At 41.9% G+C, this 18,785-nt stretch overlaps 2 protein-coding genes across 6 annotated transcripts in view; both read right to left on the bottom strand.

Annotated features, from left to right (window-relative positions):
• Positions 1-4,191: 4,191 nt before the first annotated feature.
• LOC129829001 (WAP, Kazal, immunoglobulin, Kunitz and NTR domain-containing protein 2-like) lies at positions 4,192-7,742 on the bottom strand. The gene is made up of 2 exons (XM_055890385.1): positions 7,164-7,742; positions 4,192-6,852 (listed from the first exon to the last, which is right to left on the bottom strand). Exons 1-2 carry the CDS (start codon positions 7,359-7,361, stop codon positions 5,320-5,322), a joined length of 1,731 nt encoding a protein of 576 aa, XP_055746360.1. The 5' UTR covers positions 7,362-7,742; the 3' UTR covers positions 4,192-5,319.
• Positions 7,743-15,563: 7,821 nt separating this feature from the next.
• Positions 15,564-18,785, bottom strand: part of abcc3 (ATP-binding cassette, sub-family C (CFTR/MRP), member 3) — a 59,233-nt gene continuing 56,011 nt past the window's right edge. For all 5 annotated transcript variants that reach the window (XM_055890386.1, XM_055890387.1, XM_055890394.1 and 2 more), the window contains 4 exons: positions 16,957-17,115; positions 16,695-16,861; positions 16,247-16,441; positions 15,564-16,084 (listed from right to left, as the gene is read on the bottom strand). In XM_055890386.1, the coding sequence (XP_055746361.1) occupies positions 15,973-16,084; positions 16,247-16,441; positions 16,695-16,861; positions 16,957-17,115 (633 nt within the window). In that variant the 3' untranslated portion in view covers positions 15,564-15,972. The remainder of the gene's footprint in view (positions 16,085-16,246; positions 16,442-16,694; positions 16,862-16,956; positions 17,116-18,785) is intronic.

Raw genomic sequence — 18,785 nt, forward strand, 5'->3', positions numbered from 1 at the left:
AGAGAGATTTGTTAGGGCAACAGATAGCCTAGTGCAGTCTTTCCCAACTCCGGTCCTCGAGTACCCTCAACAGTACATATTTCAGTTGTGGCCCCTGACAAGCACACCTGATTCTAATTGTAATTTAATCATCAAGTCCTTGACCATTTGAATCAGGTGTTTTTGTCACTAAAACAAAAATGTGTGCTGTTGGGGCTATTCAAGGACCAGAGTTAGGTAACACTGGCCTAGTGGTTAGAGTGTTGGGCCAGTAACCAAAAGGTCACTGGTTCAAATCCCCAAGCTGAAAAGGTAAACATCTGTACAGTAAATGTGCCCTTGAGTAAGGAACTGAGCACTGTACAGAGGGCGGCCGTAGATCACTACAGAGTACTGACTCTGGCTAATTACGGTGAGTTCCAAAAGTGTTGGGACAGTCACACATTGTTTGGGCTCTGTACTCCAGCATTTTAAATTATACAGAAAGTGCAGACTGTCAGCTTTAATTTGAGGGGATTTTCATCCATATCGAGTGAACCGTTTACACCACTTTATGTACATAGTCCCCCCCCCCCCCCCCCCCCATTTTAGGGGATCAAAAGTATTGGGACAGATTCACTTGTGTGTTAAAGTAGTCAAAAGTTTAGTATTTGGTCCCATATTCCTAGCACTCAATGATTACATCAAGTGTGTGACTCTACAAACTTTTTGGTTGCATTTGTTGTTTGTTTTGGTTGTGTTTCAGATTATTTTGTGCCCAATAGAAATGAATGGTAAATAATGTATTGTGTCCTTTGAGTCACTTTTATGTAAATAACAACATAATAGTTTCCTAAACACTTCTACATTGATGTGGATGCTACCATGATTATGGATAGCCCTGCATGAATCGTGAGTAATGATGAGTGAGAAAGTTACAGCTGCACAAATATCATACCCCCCCAAAAAATGCAGGACAGAGTAAAAAATAAATAATAATAATCCCTGTCCCAATACTTTTGGAGTTCACTGTATATCACCACATATACAAGGACAGTCAAGGGTGAATATCTCTCTCTCTCACACACACACACACACACACACACACACACACACACACACACACACACACACACACACACACACACACACACACACACGAAATAAGCAAAAGTTTGTTTCTTTGTGACATTTTGTAAAATATTTTAGTTTTGCCAGAACCATTGCACAACTGTTTTTGAGCAAACACACTCGTCAAAACATTGGTTGTCCAGTTCTGTCAAACTTGTGGTAAATCTGAATTCCAACACCAATGTGTATGGACGGGGTCTATGGAAGTGTACTACAGCCTTTGCAGAGAAGTCTGGACCTTTATGGCACAGAACATCAGGTAATGTGCTTGTCCTGCCGTACTGCTGGTTCAATCTCAGCTCTTTGAGTGGGCTGTGAATAGTGTGCAGAATAATTACAGAAGGAACCACAGTACATCTAAAAAATTATCAATCTTTTATTAAGTCAATGGTGAGAATGAAATAAAGCAACAGGTAATAGATCCTGCATATATCTTCCTGATAGATAGCTCTAAAGCTCACCATCTACTTGTCCTTCTCTAAACCAACAAAAGCAGTTCCACTGTAGGCCTGAGGTCCCAGGGGATTCAGCTTGTACTGGAGCACCATACCTGGGGATATCTACTGCTTCCCTCCCTCTCTGGGCTCAGAGCTGAGATGGGAGAACCAGAGGAAGGCAGCAGTGGAGGAACACCCTTGTCGAACCCCAGGCCCAGAACAGGCTTCTGGCAGACCTTGGAAGACATAACTCCTGAATGGGAGTGGACCTGAGGTTTACGGCTTAGCTGCTCTACCCAATTACACAGGAATTGGAGAGGCTAAACAAACACAGTGGAGTTTTTACTATGCCACTGGGGGCTGTGTGTGTGTGTTTGAGGGGGAGGGTGGGAGTCGAGGAAAGAGGGCGGAAAGAGGGGCGAAGGAGAGGAGCGAGGAGAGCGACCAGGGTGGGCTGGGGACACGCTATTCCCCTCTCTCTTTCATCACTCCTGTCAGACAAACCACCCAGGTACAGCACTTTTACTGTATAGACGCACGCATGGTCTCTGTTACTTTACAGTCTGAGTGGCTCATGGCGGTGGAGAAAAAACAACTGGAGAAATGCTGTATCAGGGTCTAACTGCTACCTCGTTTCACCTTTACAATGTATGCATGTGGCAGTGTATATATAGAGTACCAGTCAAAAGTTTGGACACACCTACTCATTCAAGGGTTTTTCTTTATTTTTACTATTTTCTACATTGTAGAGTAATAGTGAACACATCAAAACTATGAAACAACATTTGCGGAATCATGTACTAACCAAAAAAATGTTAAACAAATCAAAATATATTTTAGATTTTAGATTCCTCAAAGTAGCCACCCTTTCGCCTCGATGACAGCTTTGCACACTCTTGGCATTCTCTCAACCAGCTTTATGAGGAATGCTTTTCCAACCATCTTGAAGGAGTTCCCACATATGCTGAGCACTTGTTGGCTGCTTTTCCTTCACTCTGCGGTCCAACACATCCCAAACCATCTCAACTGAGTTGAGGTTGGGTGATTGTGAAGGCCAGGTCATCTGATGCAGCACTCCATCACTCTCCTTGGTCAAATAGCCCTTACAAAGCCGGAGGTGTGTTTTGGGTCATTCTGTTGAAAAACAAATGATAGTCCCACTAAGCGCAAACCAGATGGGATGGCGTATCGCTGCAGAATGCTGTGGTAGCCATGCTGGTTAAGTGTGCCTTGAATTCTAAATATATCACAGCCAGTGTCACCAGCAAAGCATCCCTACACCATCACACCTCCTCCTCCATGCTTCACGGTGGGAAACGTCATGCGGAGTTCATCCGTTCACCTACTCTGCGTCTCACAAAGACACAGCGGTTGGAACCAAAAATATCACATTTGGACTCATCAGACCAAAGGACAGATTTCCACCAGTCTAATGTCCATTGCTTGTGTGTTTCTTGGTCAAAGCAAGTCTCTTCTTCTTATTCGTGTCCTTTAGGTGTGGTTTCTTTGCAGCAATTTGACCATGAAGGCCTGATTCACGCAGTCTCGTCTGAACAGTTGATGTTGCGATTTGTCTGTTACTTGAACTCTGTGAAGCATTTATTTGGGCTGCAATTTCTGAGGCTTATACTCTGGGTCTTCCTTTCCTGTGTTGGCCCTCATGAGAGCCAGTTTCATCATAGCGCTTGATGGTTTTTGTGACAGCACTTGAAGAAACTTTCAAAGCTCTTGAAATGTTCCGCATTGACTGGCCTTCATGTCTTAAAGTAATGATGGACTGTCCTTTCTCTTAGCTTATTTGAGCTGTTCTTGACATAATATGGACTTGGCTGCAATTTCTGAGGCTGGTAACTCTAATGAACTTATCCTCTGCAGCAGAGGTAACTCTGGGTCTTCCTTTCCTGTGACGGTCCTCCTGAGAGCCAGTTTCATCATAGTACTTTATGGTTTTTGCGACTGCACTTGAAATAACTTTCAAAGCTCTTGGAATTTTCCAGAATGACCGACCGTCATGTCTTAAAGTATTGATGGACTGTCAGCTCTATTTGTTTGACACTTTTTTGGTTACTACATGATTCCATATGTCTTAGTTCATAGTTTTGATGTCATTACTATTATTCTATAATTTAGAAAATAGTAAAAATAAAGAAAAACCCCCCCACGACTAGGTGTGTCCAAACTTTTGACTGGTACTGTATACTGAACAAAAATATAAACACAACTGGCAACAATTTTAAAAGACTTTACTGTGTCAAAGTTCATAGATGGAATCAGTCAATTGAAATAATCGATGGATTTCACATGACTGGGCAGTGGCACACCCACTTGGGGGGCCATGGACCAGCCAATCAGAGTGAGTTTTTCCTCATTACAGATTGAAATACTTCTCAGCACATTTGTGGAATTGTGTTGTGTGACAAAACTGCAAATTTTACAGTGGCCTTTTGTCCCCAGCACAAGGTGCACTTGTGTAATGATCATGCTGTTTAATCAGCTTCTTGATATGCCACACCTGTCAGGTGGATGGATTATCTTGGCAAAGGAAAAATGCTCACTAACAGGGACGTCACACTAGCAAACCATGTCATAATGTTTTGCAATTAAAATATCTGTGCACACAATTTGAGAGAAATAAGCTTTTTGTGCGTATGGAACATTTCTGGGATCTTTTATTTCAGCTCATGAAACATGGGACCAACACTTGACATGTTGCGTTTATATTTTTATTCAGTATAATTATAGCTGAAATGTGTGAAGGTATTTCCTCATTCTCTCCTGTAATTTCCCCCCCTATTACTTCCTGCGGTATATTCCAATCATTTCTTTCATTTTATGAAACAGTAAAATATCAAAGTAGAGACAGAATCTAATATTTTATTATATACTTACATGACAACGCAGGGATATGGATATCCCTGTTTGATCTTATACAAGACATCATAAAATATTACACAAAATACAAATAAGGAACATACATTCCAACAAGAAAACAAATTAAGAGAATGTGCTTTGGGATAAAAGTATAAAAGCAAGTCAACAGCAGAGCAAAAAGATTACGGTACAATAAATAGCAACATATCAAAAGGAAGCATTAACGTACCTTATTGTTAATAGATCATTCTGATTCTTGGAAAATGTAGCAATCAACCATTGAGAGAATATATTACAACTTAATCAGGTGCACTGACAACTTAATCATACAGTATATTACACAGACACACTGTCATCGGTTCTACCAGAGAGGTAAGGAAAAAGCTTTATCATCCACAGTGAAAGATCAATAACACGAAAACAAACATCACAACAACAAAAACAATCTTAAAGTAAAGTATATACACAAACATCAGAACATTTTGTTTCTGTGCAGTGCTTCCAAAGAGCAAAAGTCTGCTTGGTCGATTTCCAGATGCACCAGGAGAGGCGGAGGAGGAAAAGTCCCGAGTCTATAGGGAATTAGACAACTAGAGGGTTTGATGAATGTCTCCTCTGTTCTGATACATGCTTTTTCAATTAGAAGCCAACAGTCAGACCACAACAGAGAGCATTGGGATAAACAGACAGGCTGGCAGGGCGCTTTAAGAATGTTTTGTTCAAGTGAAACTCTCAGAGCAAGGTACATTATGTACAGAGCTGTGTTACATTTTTCGGTTTTATTTACTTTCTGCTTTGAACTTTGACGTCTGCGTTGAATGCAATCTTTTGGGTAGGAAAAAGGATAAAACATTTAAATAAAAAATAAATGTATGTGTGTGTGCAATTGTCATCAAAGCACCCCCATCCCTCTACCCCTGGTCTACTGAATGGCGGGGAACTCTTTGAGAATGTCACAGGTGTTCTTAGTGATGACCTCTCTGAGCTTCCGTACCCGGCGTGTGTTCGACGCTCCCACATAGCTGTCCGACTGCAGCACGGCCATGCCGTCCCTCACATCTCCCATGACGATGACCTGACCTTCGCTGATGTTGGGACATTGGCAGTTCCAGTCCATGTTGGTGAAGGTCACCTCCAGAGGCTCCTTGCCGAAGAACCGGAGGCCCATCTTCTCATCCTTCAGGATCTCCTCCACTGTGACTAGGGCTTGGCCCGAGTCCCTCTCCTCCATCAGTCCAGACAACCTCCCCAGGATCACAAAGTCACTCTTACAGAAGCTGGTCACCATCTTGCCTCTGGGTTTACATGTTTTACAGTGGTGGTTCTTAGGGAAGGGGCACATCTCCTCACAGGCCTCTCTGGACTCAAAGTTGTTGTCGTTGCCACTGCAGCCTCCGTAGATGAAGGACTGGCACTGCCTCTGGCTGCTGCTGTAGGCCCAGCGGGGCTCGTAGGCCTTACAGGGACCCTGCAGGCTGGGCAGGCCACAGAGGGCAGACACCTCTGGACCACAGCACAACATACACGCCTCATACGTCTCAAATGGTTTCCTGTTGCTGTTACAGCTGCCATGGGTGAAGGAGAAGCAGCTGTTCCTTTTGGGCTCATAGTACCAGCTCACACTCTCCTTCCCACCACACTCCTCTACCGTGTCAGGGGGCCTCTGGCACTCCTCGGCCTGGCAGTGGGTCATGTTCCTGGGCTCTTCTCTCCTTAGGGGATCTCTGGGCACCACGGTGAGGGCATGGTGGGCATGAGCCGAGCCAGAGGGGTTGTTTGCAGTACAGGTGTAGACACCAGAGTCCTGAGGCTGGGCGTTGTAGATCACCAGCTGGCCAATGTTGGTGACCACCACATTCCCCCTCACGTGATTGGGTCTCATCACAACCCTCTCCCTTCCATCTCCCTCCACCTGGTGCTTTTGCCAGCTAATCTCGGGCCGCGGGTGTCCCGTGACGTCACACAGGAAGCTGGCCGTGTCTCCCACGGTAACCAACTGTTGTGATGAGCTGCTGGCCATGACTGGCGGCTGGGGTTCCGTCGGGAGTGGGGGCGTCTCCTGGAGGGGGGCTGTGGTTGGTCGGAGGGTGGTCTCCAGGGGCAACGGGGGGCTGGTGTTGGGCCAGGTGAGGTGGAAGCGACAGGTGACCACAGAGAGGGCGATGCCCTTGGAGCAGGCCTCAGCATCCATGTAGCACTTATTGTAGTAGGTCATGCCGTCGGAGGCGCAGGTGAAGTGAGGTTCTCTCTCACAGCGGTCCCTGCACTTACACACAGGCTGGCCTTCCCAGATGTCACACTGAGAGCCCTGTTGGGTGCACATGAAGCTGGCACAGGTAGCTTCTTTGGGCATGCCCACTGGACCCTTTTTCCCGTTAACGTCCATGTAGCGTGCCGCCACGCAGCTCTGGTTCCCACATACGTTGGGACAACACTTCTCAAATTTCTCACACTCCTGTAGGGAGAGGGGAGGGGTTAAAAGGATTGGTTACTGTAGAATTTTACATGTTAGAGAAGCAATCGTAAAAATATGTATTAAAAATTATTTGAATAATAATAATGTTTATTCTCATTTAATACAAAAGCAGGTGTTGAGAGACAAATTGCAATGCACTTTTTGAATTATACATCATATAGAATTACAAATTACTCATATCCCATCATGAATTAATTATTTTAAAACCTATAATTTAACAACTTGAATTAAAACAATAATATGTTATTTCTCACTGAGTAGAGTAGGACGTGGTGACAGGGAACACTCACCTGGTCAGATTCGCACTCCCGCATGCAGGTACTCATGGCGTCTACCCAAAGGTTGGGGTTCATCTCGTTGGGGCAGATGCCGGCATGGGAGTAGGCTACTCCGGCTACAGACATGGCCCTGACCCGCTGGTCCAACCACAGAACCAGGCACTGCCCCAACAAGAACCAGATCCACTGGGGAAACAGCATCCACCACATCGCCAGCGTGTACCAGTTTCAAATAAAAATGTAGAGAGAAAAATGTATGTAGCCTATTTATTGATGCAAAAATATAGATTTTTCAATGTCTCCGTCTATTATTGAGGTTTGAAATTCAAAGTTCAAAAGATTTAAAATAAAAAAGTCTCCAGTAACCTACAAGTTCAATTGAGTGAAATTAATCTGTCGAGTTCCTGTTCGATCAGGTATCTGAAGTCTTGAGAGATGAAGATGCTCTATTTATACTTCAGAACTTTCCTCCAAAATATCCAATCGGCTTCTTCCCCGGCGATCTCCTGACCACATAACTCGCCCTTGCTCGCAAGTGACAGTTATGAATTGCTTATGAGATGTTGAAAGAGTGGTAAAGCTGGGCTGGGACTGGCGGGGCACCTGTCTGTTAGAAGAATTGAGCTGGTATCCCCATTTAACCCAGTATGCGCCTTGTATGCACCGGGATACAGACTTGCGCACTGGAGGAAAAAATACGCACGAGTTACTTGGAGAGATTGAAACTATAGGCCTACTTGTATAATCTTAACAAAAATTCACTCTGTGAAAAATGTATTTTCTAAATAAAATACATTTTGTTGATATGTTTTGTAGACCATTTGTTCTTGCGTGTGACTGCTTTTGATGAGTTTTGATGATAGATAGCCTAAGTCTACATGAAACTACCGTCATCCCCTCTAACCGTTAATGCCAATACTTCTGCGATATATAAATAGTCAATTATTTTGTATTAAATTATTAGGGGATGAATTCGTTTATTCATTTGGCTAACAATTACTGTCAATGCGCAATTATGACCTTTGTGGAAATTATCTATTTGAATAGAGAACATATTGACATACTTTTTGCATTTCTTGAATCCGTTTTAATGCATCGACTAGGCCTACTGTGATTTATTTTGGTGAGAGAAGAGGGACTAATAGTGCTTGTCATTTATCTCTATGAGGAACCTGAGTGCTTTTCACATTCATCTCCATCTCCAAGCCCAGAAGTATGAGGCTGGTGGATATCAGCACTCAAATGTGTGTGGATCAGGTATAACACTAGGAGCTGGCATTATTAGTACACACACACACACACACACCTAAAATGTATTTCCATTCAAAATTTCCCTAAACCAACCTTAACACTAATTCTAACCCTAAAATAGACTATCATTAGACCTGGGAAATGTCCCCAGGAGGGATAATTGGCCTTGTTTTACCATCCTTCTGAGGACTAGTGGAGTGTTCCGGTACACACAACGGTAGTAAAACAAGCCAGCTGGACGACTACAGGCAAAGTTCTGCTGAGGACTAGTGGAGTGTTCCGGTACACACAACGGTAGTAAAACAAGCCAGCTGGACGACTACAGGCAAAGTTCTGCTGAGGACTAGTGGAGTGTTCGGGTACACACAACGATAGTAAAACAAGCCAGCTGGACGACTACAGGCAAAGTTCTGCTGAGGACACTGGATGGTGCCCATACTTGTTACTAATGGATATTTTTTAGACTCTCCTTTTGAAAGGGATTACTGTGCTTTGTACACCGTGTCTGTCTTGTCTGTTTCTTTACTGATGGATTGGTTATGATATCCAACCTATGACCTTATAAGGTAATATTGAATGTTTTGTAAATGATGTTTAGCCATGCAAATGATTATGTTCTCCTACAACCTTGATGTCTTATATGTGAATAGAATGAATTATCATGATCATTTGAGGGGTTTAATTGGAGATGCGGCTGTGTACCGTTAAATAGCACTTGTTGTACTGTGTTGTGGGTTTAGTGTCTGCGCCAGACCGTACGTGACTCACGTTGCCTAGCCGTTTGAGATGAAACTCCCTCAAGAACATTGAGCTCCCTCCAATTTACAGTACACACAACACATCCTCCAAAACCTGCCTTTGTGCCGTGGATCAGGCGTGCTTCTAAATAACCCCATCCGTCCCCGTTACAGGGGTTCCTGGAACATTACTTGTTCTTAACACCTTTCTGAAAAACAGCTTACTGCACTTCTGAGAGAAAATATAAAAACGTCTGATCTGTGATGCTCAGAGTTGACACATGGACAGTGACAGCCCAACAACAACAGAGGTGTTACTATAATCCTATCAGGCAGTCTGGTGTCTGCATAATACAGATGATCATTCTTACTGTCGGAGTCTAGGTAGAATAGCACTTTGGTACTGTGATTGCCATCAGGTGAGGCTGGAAATACGATGGACTACTTGCTGAGTTGGATGAACCTCTTTCGTCAGGACAGCTTGATTTACGAACCGAAAGATACGGGGACAATGTTTCTGTCTCTTTCACTGGAGGAAGTCACAACTCAGATATAGATGACCAACAAATGCTTGTCACCAACAACGGCATTGACGTAAAATAAATGTTCTGGGAATGCACATTCAATTCCCTTAGAAGTATCAACTATTCAGGCTGAATTTCTACACAGTCATGCTAATAAGGATACAAGGGCCACATGAGTGCATTTTACTGCAACAAAAGTCGGCCCTACTGTGTATTTAATCAAGCCTTAGCTGCGTGCCAGTATGAAGAATTAAAGTAGGTCTAACCATTGTAATCCTCTCAGACGGATTGTAGCGTTTACAATATGTTTTCAACCAACCAACAAACAAACATATTTTGTTTTTCCCAATTAACAATTCTAATCTACAGTCTGGTGTTCTGAATCAGACCTAGGCTGGTCACATATCATTTCATGAGTTTGGCCACAGGTACTGTCTAGTCACTGGATAATCTAACATCTAGCACTGCAGGTTCAAGTTCAGGCCAGAATGCCCTAAAGCAGTGATATGACACATTTCTGAAGCAAGAGGGTGTGTGTGTGTGTATGTGTATGTGTGTTTGGATGGGGGGATAGATGTGCTGAAACACCCTCTTTCACCAGTCAAAGCAACTCAAAGTGTGATTGATGGATAAAGAGGAAGGAACAACATAATACAATCTGTCACGTACCCCACATAGGAAAGATCTTTTACCTTACATGCCCTCCTCCACTCCATCTGTCATTGACAAATGCAATGTTTCATTTGGAGCCGAAATTAATAAACTCCTGTCACACAGGTGAGGATGGATGGATCTTGAGGCTAAAACAGGTATATAATAACAGGGTGATTCTTTATAAGACATGAAAAAGTCAACACAGGCAGCTTTAAAATGGAATGAAACTCTAAATAGAATAAAATCATTAGACATCGCTCTAGCAGCTAGAATAGGTTATTTAAGGTGCTCAGAACTGTGCATTCGGAAAGTATTCAGACCCCTTCACTTTTCACATTTTGTTACGTTACAGCGTTCTTCTAAAAAAAAATGTTTTTTAAGTCTCATCAATCTACACACAATACCCCATAATGGCAAAGCAAAAACAGTTTTTTAGAAATTTCTGCAAATGTATTCAAACTAAAAAAGATACCTTAGTTACATAAGTATTCAGACCCTTTGCTATGAGACTCAAAATTGAGCTCAGGTGCATCCTGTTTCCATGAATCATCCGTGAGAAGTTTCTTCAACTTGATTGTAGTCCACCAGTGGTAAATTCAATTGATTGAACATGATTTGGAAAGGCACATACCTGTCTATTTAAGGTCCCACAGTTGACAGTGCATGTCAGAGCAAAAACCAAGCCATGGGGTTGAAGGAATTGTCTGTAGAGCTCCGGAACAAGATTGTGTCGAGGCACAGGGAAGGGTACCAAAACATTTCTGCAGCATTGAAGGTCCCCAAGAACAAAGTGGCCACCACCTTTCTTAAATTAAAGAAGTTTGGAACCATCAAGACTCTTCCTAGAGCTGGCTGCCCAGCCAAACTGAGCAATCAGAGGAGAAGGAATTTGGTCAGGGAGGTGACCAAGAACCGATGGTCACTCTGACAGAGCTCCAGAATTCCTCTATGGAGATGGGAGAACCTTCCAGAAGGACAACCATCTCTGCAGCACTCCACCAATCAGGCCTTTATTGTAGAGTGGCCAGACGGAAGCCACTCCTCAGTAAAAGGCACATGACAGCCCGCGTGGAGTTTGCCAAAAGGCACCTAAAGGACTCTGGTCAAGATTCTCTGGTCTGATGAAACCAAGATTGAACTCTTTGGCCTGAATGCCAGTCATCACATTCGGAGGAATGCTTGCACCATCCCTACAGTGAAGCATGGTGGTGGCAGCATCATGTTGTGGGTATGTTTTTCAGCAGCAGGGACTGGGAGACTAGTCAGGATCGAGGGGAAGATGAACAGAGCAAAGTATAGAGAGATCCTTGATTAAAAACTTGCTCCAGAACACTCAGGACCTCAGACTGGGGTGATTCAAGTCATAAGTATTTGAAGCATGTCGCTACACCCGCAATAACATTTGCTAAACATGTAAATGTGACAAATACAATTTGATTTGAGGATCACCTTCCAACAGGACAATGACCCTAAGCACACAGCCAAGACAATGCAGGAGTGGCTTCGGGACAAGTCTCTGAATGTCCTTGAGTGGCCCAACAAGAGCCTGGACTTGAACCCGATTGAACATCTCTGGCGAGACCTGAAAATAGCTGTGCAGCGACATTCCCCATCCAACCTGACAGCACTTGATAGGATCTGCAGAGAAGAATGGGGGAAATTCCCCAAATACAGCTGTGCCAAGCTTGTAGTGTCATACTCAAGAAGACTTGAGGCTGTAATTACTGCAAAATGTGCTTCACCAAAGTACTGAGTCAAGGGTCTGAATGCTTATGCAAATATGATATTTCAGTTGTTGTTTTTTAACTTTTGCTCAAATCTAAATAAAAAAATAAAATAAAAAGTTTTTGCTTTGTCATTATGGGGTATTGTGTGTAGATTGATGAGAAAAAAACGATTTAATCCATTTTAGAATAAAGTTGTAACGTAACAAAATGTGGAAAAGGTCAAGAGGTCTGAATACTTTCTGAATGCACTTCCATTTGGACAGTGAGGCTATACTTAAATGTGGCTCTATATTCCAGTAAAATCAGGATTTTTCTTAATCATGACATTATTAGGATTCATTTAAAGGTGTTGAGAAACATCTTATCCACTCAAAGAAAATTACTCCAGTCATCATTCACCATTCAGCTCCTATTGGGCAAAAAATAACCCAAAACACAATCGAAATAAACTGCAAATACATCCAACAAGTTTGTAGAGTTCTGTCTCTTTCAGTGGAGGAAGTCACAACTCAGATATAGATGACCAACAAATGCTTGTCACCAACAAAGGCATTGACGTAAAATAAATGTTCTAGGAATGCACATTCAATTCCCTTAGAAGTATCAACTATTCAGGCTGAATTTCTACACAGTCATTCTAATAAGGATACAAGGGCCACATGAGTGCATTTTACTGCAACAAAAGTCGGCCCTACTGTGTATTTAATCAAGCCTTAGCTGCGTGCCAGTATGAAGAATTAAAGTAGGTCTAACCATTGTAATCCTCTCAGACGGATTGTAGTGTTTGTAGAGTCATAAGCTCGATGAAGTCATTTCTAGGAATATTGGACCAAATACTAAACTTTTGCCTACTTTAATACACTAAAGGCATAGGTGAATTTGTCCAAATACTTAGGACTTTTTCAAAAATGGGGAGAGAACATGCATAAAGTGCTTTTATTTCTAAACGGTAAAACAGATATGTTTAACAATAGGACATTCTGTACTGTTGCCTCATATCAAACATTTGATTTAAAATCCAAAACGCAATCCTGCCAATTTTTGTTTCTCCCTGACCTAAATTGAACGATGAATGACAGATTGCCTAGACTAGAGCGTGCATATACCTGGTTTACTAAGTCTCTCAATAAAAGAAAATATCAAAATCCAGACACTGACTGCGTTCCTTGACAGTGAGAGTTCTACACAGTACACGTGTGATCTATACTTGGAACACCTGATTAAGTTATCACAGACAATGGTGCACAACTCACTCAATTGTCAAGCTTCTGATAAATACTTTAATCCATCAACTTCCCCTTTGGCAATATAAGTCCTATCAATATCAGATCCTGCTAAAGCAATATGTCTGCAACTGTCAGTGTCCTTACACCACCACCTCCACCTGGGAGGCTTTCAGAAAGCAGCTCTTTGATCCAAAAGCAGCCCAGAAAATATCTACCGTGCCAAAACTGACATATTGGCATTTCTCTGCTACCACAGACATCCTATATTTGGCAATACACTGACAAAGCAGAGAAATCAAGGCCTTAGAAAAACAAGCTTGGCTTTGTTCGATCCCAGATAAACTTCTTGCTTTGTCACCACTTCACTTGAGTTGTTTTCAATCTTGATCTCACTTCTGACTCTAGTGCCCGAGGTGTAATCTCTGTGGTGGGTAGCAAGGAGTGGAGCTCCAAACCAGCTTCTCTCTCATGTGGTTTTGCCCTATAGGCTGAGACGTTACTCAGCATCCTGATTCCTGGCACCCTGAGCTCATCCATCGTCAGCTAAACCAATCACCTGTCAGCGTTTGGTGCGGCTTTTCTGCCCTTAGGCACAGATCTAGGATCAGTTTACTCTCCCCAAATCTTTAGCATAACAATTAGGGGGGAAGCTCTGGAAGCAACTTCATCCTGAGTGACCACATCAACCATCCATCACACTGCAGCAGTCATGACTCAGGTTAATTATAAAAGAGTAAAAATAGCAGCTGAGCTCTCAGGATGATTGTGGGATAGATTCACTTTCATTGCGCAAATATACTTAATGAAATGCTTGACATTTCAAATGACTGTTTATGTTTATTGGGTTATTTTCTGCATTCACGACAATACTGCTACGGAGTCTTTAAAGGGTAAATGTGGTCCTTTGTGGCTCAGTTGGAAAGCACGTGGCACTAGCAATGCCAAGGGGGAACATTTCAGTTGAATGCATTCAGTTGTACAACTGACTAGGTATCCCCCTTTCCCTTACTCAGACAACACCAGCTCCCATCAGTACTGAAGCCTGAGTCTGAGGAATGATGCAGCGTGATTTAAGATCCCCCTCTAGTGCTTAGATGCATGTATTTACCTCACTGGTCGCCAACCCTGGTTCCGGAGAGCTACAAGGTGAGAAGGCTTGGATAATACCTTTTGACGCTAAAATGAATCAAACTATCAATTATGATGGTGGTTTTGGCACCACTACCTCACCTTTGAGTGACAACAGCCTCTCACTTTGCTTGTAACAAGGAGTCCATTGTACTAGTCAGTGAGATATTCCATGCAGAAGGCTAATAGGTTCGCTAAAATGTCAATGTTAATCTAGGCCAGGGCTATTCAACTGGCAGTCCGCGGCCAGATCCACCCCGTTTATTAATTTAGACTGGCCCTTTGATCAATTCTGAACATTAATAAAATATCTGCAAAAAAATCCCCGCCAAAATCCTAAAGTCAGTGCCAAAATGATAAGCACTTTGGTGGTTGTCTATACTGTAGTTTAGTGTTTTGCTTTTTCTAGTGCAGATTATTTTTCCTTCATATAAATTTGTCTCTAGCGTGTGAACGGTGTAAGCTACAAAATATTATTTCTGAAAGCTATGACTCTCAGGAACATGGACCTGCCTTCTGTTCCCTTCTCTGATGCTGACACGGACTCTTTAGAAGGGAGGTTGACAAAATGCACCTAATGACCGAGGGAAATGAAATCAAAGCATACTTCCTTAAGACTGGACTTTGGCATTACCTGATTTGACATATCTTTGTTATTTATTGAGATGCTTAGTTTTCAGATGATTTTAAAATTACCTAATTAGTTTTAAGAAACTTTCAATAGTTGTTGAAATAATAAATAATGCAAGCCTTGCGCCTTCTTTTTCAATTATGATAAAATTATGATTTTCGTAAAAACATTCAGCGACATTTCATTTGTAGAAAAGTGCTTTATTGGTGTGTTGCTTTTTTTATACAGTTCTTCCAAAATAAAAATAATCTCTGGCCCACGTAAGAATATAGTTGAATAGATCTAGGCCATACGTTCTATGTATGTATGCTCTGTTGTGTTGACAGGCCATATTTATCAAACCTTAAGCCACACCATAAATCCTGTTAATTCCTATCTTTCAGCTAAATGTTCTACATTCTTAATATTGTTTTCCTCCTACATTGCTAACTATGTTGCGGTTGTAGTGTATGCTATAACAGAGTAGTTAACATGTACTATGATCTATATGTATATAAAAATAAAATGCTTCACAAAAACATCTAGAAGGCAGTCTTAATGTCTTTCTTGTTTTAATAAAGGCATCACCATCTCTCATATTTTGGTAGTACAGAATTCAAGTTTTTACAGATTTGGTTCACAAAGGAGTCACACATTGAACAGAGCAAACTTCCCAATCAGACAACTCTTAATAATAAAAAGTATAGCTTAAATAATAAAAATGATACAGTACAAAAATAGCTGGATTCATCCTGAAACTCACTCGTGGAAATTACAGTGACACAGTTTTTCTGTCTTTTCTTTTTTAGAAAAAGTAACATTTAAAAAAACGAAAGTTTTTATCCTGGTTTTGCAGCGGACTGCAGAGTATAAAAGGATACATTCACTGGCGCTCTGTGTTCTGACACAAGGCACTATAGGTTTTATGTAGGTACAGGGCTGGGTGTGTAGAGGAGAGGCAGTGCTATTGTGCAAGTCCTGCATCTTTAGCCATACCATAGAAGATTCCTCTCTGGAATAAGAGGTTTGTAGGAGTGTCAAATTCAGCAATCTGTCCCTTGTCCAAGACCAGCACTCTGTGAAGAGGGGTTAGTAGAATGTTTCATAACTTTATTAGGTTTCTGGAGAGAATAAGACCAAACACAACACAATAACATGTCATCTTAGATCAAAATATGTATTTCTATGTCTGTCTGTCGGTTTATGCGTGTGTGCATGTGTTATGTATTGTACATTACCTAGTATAGTCCATGATGGTGTTGAGTCTGTGAGCGATGGTGAAGACGGTGCAGTCCTCAAACTGTGTCCTGATGGTTGACTGGATGAGGTCGTCGGTCTCTAGGTCGATGGCAGCTGTAGCTTCATCCAGGATCAGGATCCTCGTCTTCCTCAGAAGAGCCCTGGCTAAACACACCAGCTGCCTCTGGCCCACACTGAACACACAAAGGCATTACATTATTTTTCAGAAGAGTAAAATATGAAAGACATAAAAAGCTAAAAGAAATATTCAGAGAAGGAATACGTTCTTAAGAGAAAATCCTAATAAAGACATGTTTGCATTCCACATGTTTTCAGTGTTTAATTCCCACCTGAATATACAGGTAAAGGCCTTGTACAGGTGCAAACATGTGTGAATGCAAATGAAAATCAAAGCATGCAGTTGTTAAGTGGTTAGGATTAGGTTACCTAAGGTTCTCTCCTCCCTCTGAACACGCCATCTCCAGTTTAGCCGGCTGGTTGCTGACAAACTTGTTGAGGTGGGACAGTTCCAGAGCCTTCCATACCTCACCGTCACTGTACTTCTCAAAGGGGTCCAGGTTCATCCTAAGACTGCCAGAGAACAGCACTGGCTCCTGGGGAGGGAGAGAGGGTAATGAAGGTGGAGGTGAGGACGGTGTAGGGTGTGTGGGGTGTGTGTACGTGTATGTATGCGTGTGTGTGTGTTTACCTGTGGTATGATGGTGAGTTTAGATCTCAGGTCATGCAGTCCTATCTCTGATATCTTGACCCCGTCGATGGTGATCTCTCCCCCTGCCGCCTCCAGAAGCCGAAACAGGCACAGTGTCATAGAGGACTTACCAGCCCCAGTACGACCCACGATACCTATCTGTAAGGCATACACAAGGCAACTGTTAAATGGCTAATAACTACTGCCCCCCCTCACACCTACGCTGCTGCTATAATGATTATTGATGAGATGTTTTACTACCACTACGCTACTGTCCATTTTTTTCCCATTACCATTAGTATCTATTTATCCTGCTACGGGTCACTATTACTCCCTTTACATGTATACAGTGCATTCAGAATGTATTCAGACTTCTTGACTTTTTCCACATTTTGTTACGTTACAGCCTTATTCTAAAATTGATTCAATTGTTTTTCCCCTCATCAATCTACACAAAAAATGGAAACATGACATTTATATAAGTATTCAGACCCTTTATTCAGTACTTTGTTGAAGCACCTTTGGCAGCGATTACAGCCTCGAGTCGTCTCAGGTATGACGCTACAAGCTTGGCATACCTGTATTTGGAGAGTTTCTCCCATTCTTCTCTGCAGATCCTCTCAAGCTCTGTCAGGTTGGATGGGAGCATCACTGCACAGCTATTTTGTACAGTATATCCGTCTATCATATCTACACTGTCACTCTTGCACACATACTCACCCACCCACCACTTATGCTGCAGCCATACTGTTTACTATTATTTATCCTGATACCAGTCACTTTCTCATAATCCCTGCATATATGTATATAGCCTCCTCTCTTTTTCTTGTGTTTTCTTTATTATATGTATTTTGTATTTTTTTGTTACACTATTTTGATAAGTATTAATGCATTGTTGGGTAGAGCTGACAAGTTAAGCATTTCACTGTACTTGTGCATGTGACAATAAAACTTGAACATTTCCTGCCTTTCTAGGGAATTTTTCCTAACCACAATGCAGATGCTTCTACATCTGCATTGCTTGCTGTTTGGGGTTTTAGGCTGGGTTTCTGTATAGCACTTTGTGACATCTGCTGATGTAAAAAGGGATTTATAAATACATTTGATATGAATAAAAAACTGCACGCTGGAGATGCTCCCATACTCAGTGTAGTTCATCGTAGTTCACCAGTCTCAATTCAAATACTTCTTCCAGCTAAATAAAGGTTAAATATTTTTTTTCTGGATATCTGCATGCTCGACACACACATCAGTGCCAGCTCTGATAAAGTTAACAGAACTTTATCTGTGTATAAAATGTGTATGAAATGTGATGGCAGGAGTACAGCGTTCTTTCATGGGGCTACATTCTATAAAATAGTGTGTTAAACAAGCATTTAACTTGTTCTGATTGGCATATGAAGCAATGTTTTTCACCTCAAAATGAACATCTGCCAGGTGTTTTCTTGGTGTCAAGTTTCTCTGTTCATGTGTGACTGAAATGAAAGCCTTATTGCAGGATCTGCAGTACCAGTCCAAAATTTGGACACACCTACTCATTCCAGGGTTTTTCTTTATTTTTTAAAACTATTTTCTACATTGTAAATATGGAATCATGTAGTAACCAAAAAAGTGTTAAACAAATCAGAATATATTTTACATTTGAGATTCTTCAAAGTAACCACCCGTTGCCTTGATGACAGCTTTGCACACTCTTGGCATTCTCTCAACCAGCTTCATGAGGTAGTCACCTGGAAGGCATTACAATTAACAGGTGTGCCTTGTTAAAAGTACATTTGTGGAATTTCTGTCCTTCTTAATGCGTTTGAGCCAATCAATTGTGTTGTGAC

This window comes from Salvelinus fontinalis, chromosome 30, assembly GCF_029448725.1.
Source record: "Salvelinus fontinalis isolate EN_2023a chromosome 30, ASM2944872v1, whole genome shotgun sequence".
NCBI lineage: Eukaryota > Metazoa > Chordata > Actinopteri > Salmoniformes > Salmonidae > Salvelinus > Salvelinus fontinalis.

Bases quoted from the DNA above. Each gene is read 5' to 3' on its own strand.
- LOC129829001 (XM_055890385.1), bottom strand. From the start codon at position 7,361: ATGTGGTGGATGCTGTTTCCCCAGTGGATCTGGTTCTTGTTGGGGCAG. The intron at 6,853-7,163 runs GTGAGTGTTCCC...CTCTCCCTACAG, and splicing joins GGGAGTGCGAATCTGACCAG to GAGTGTGAGAAATTTGAGAA.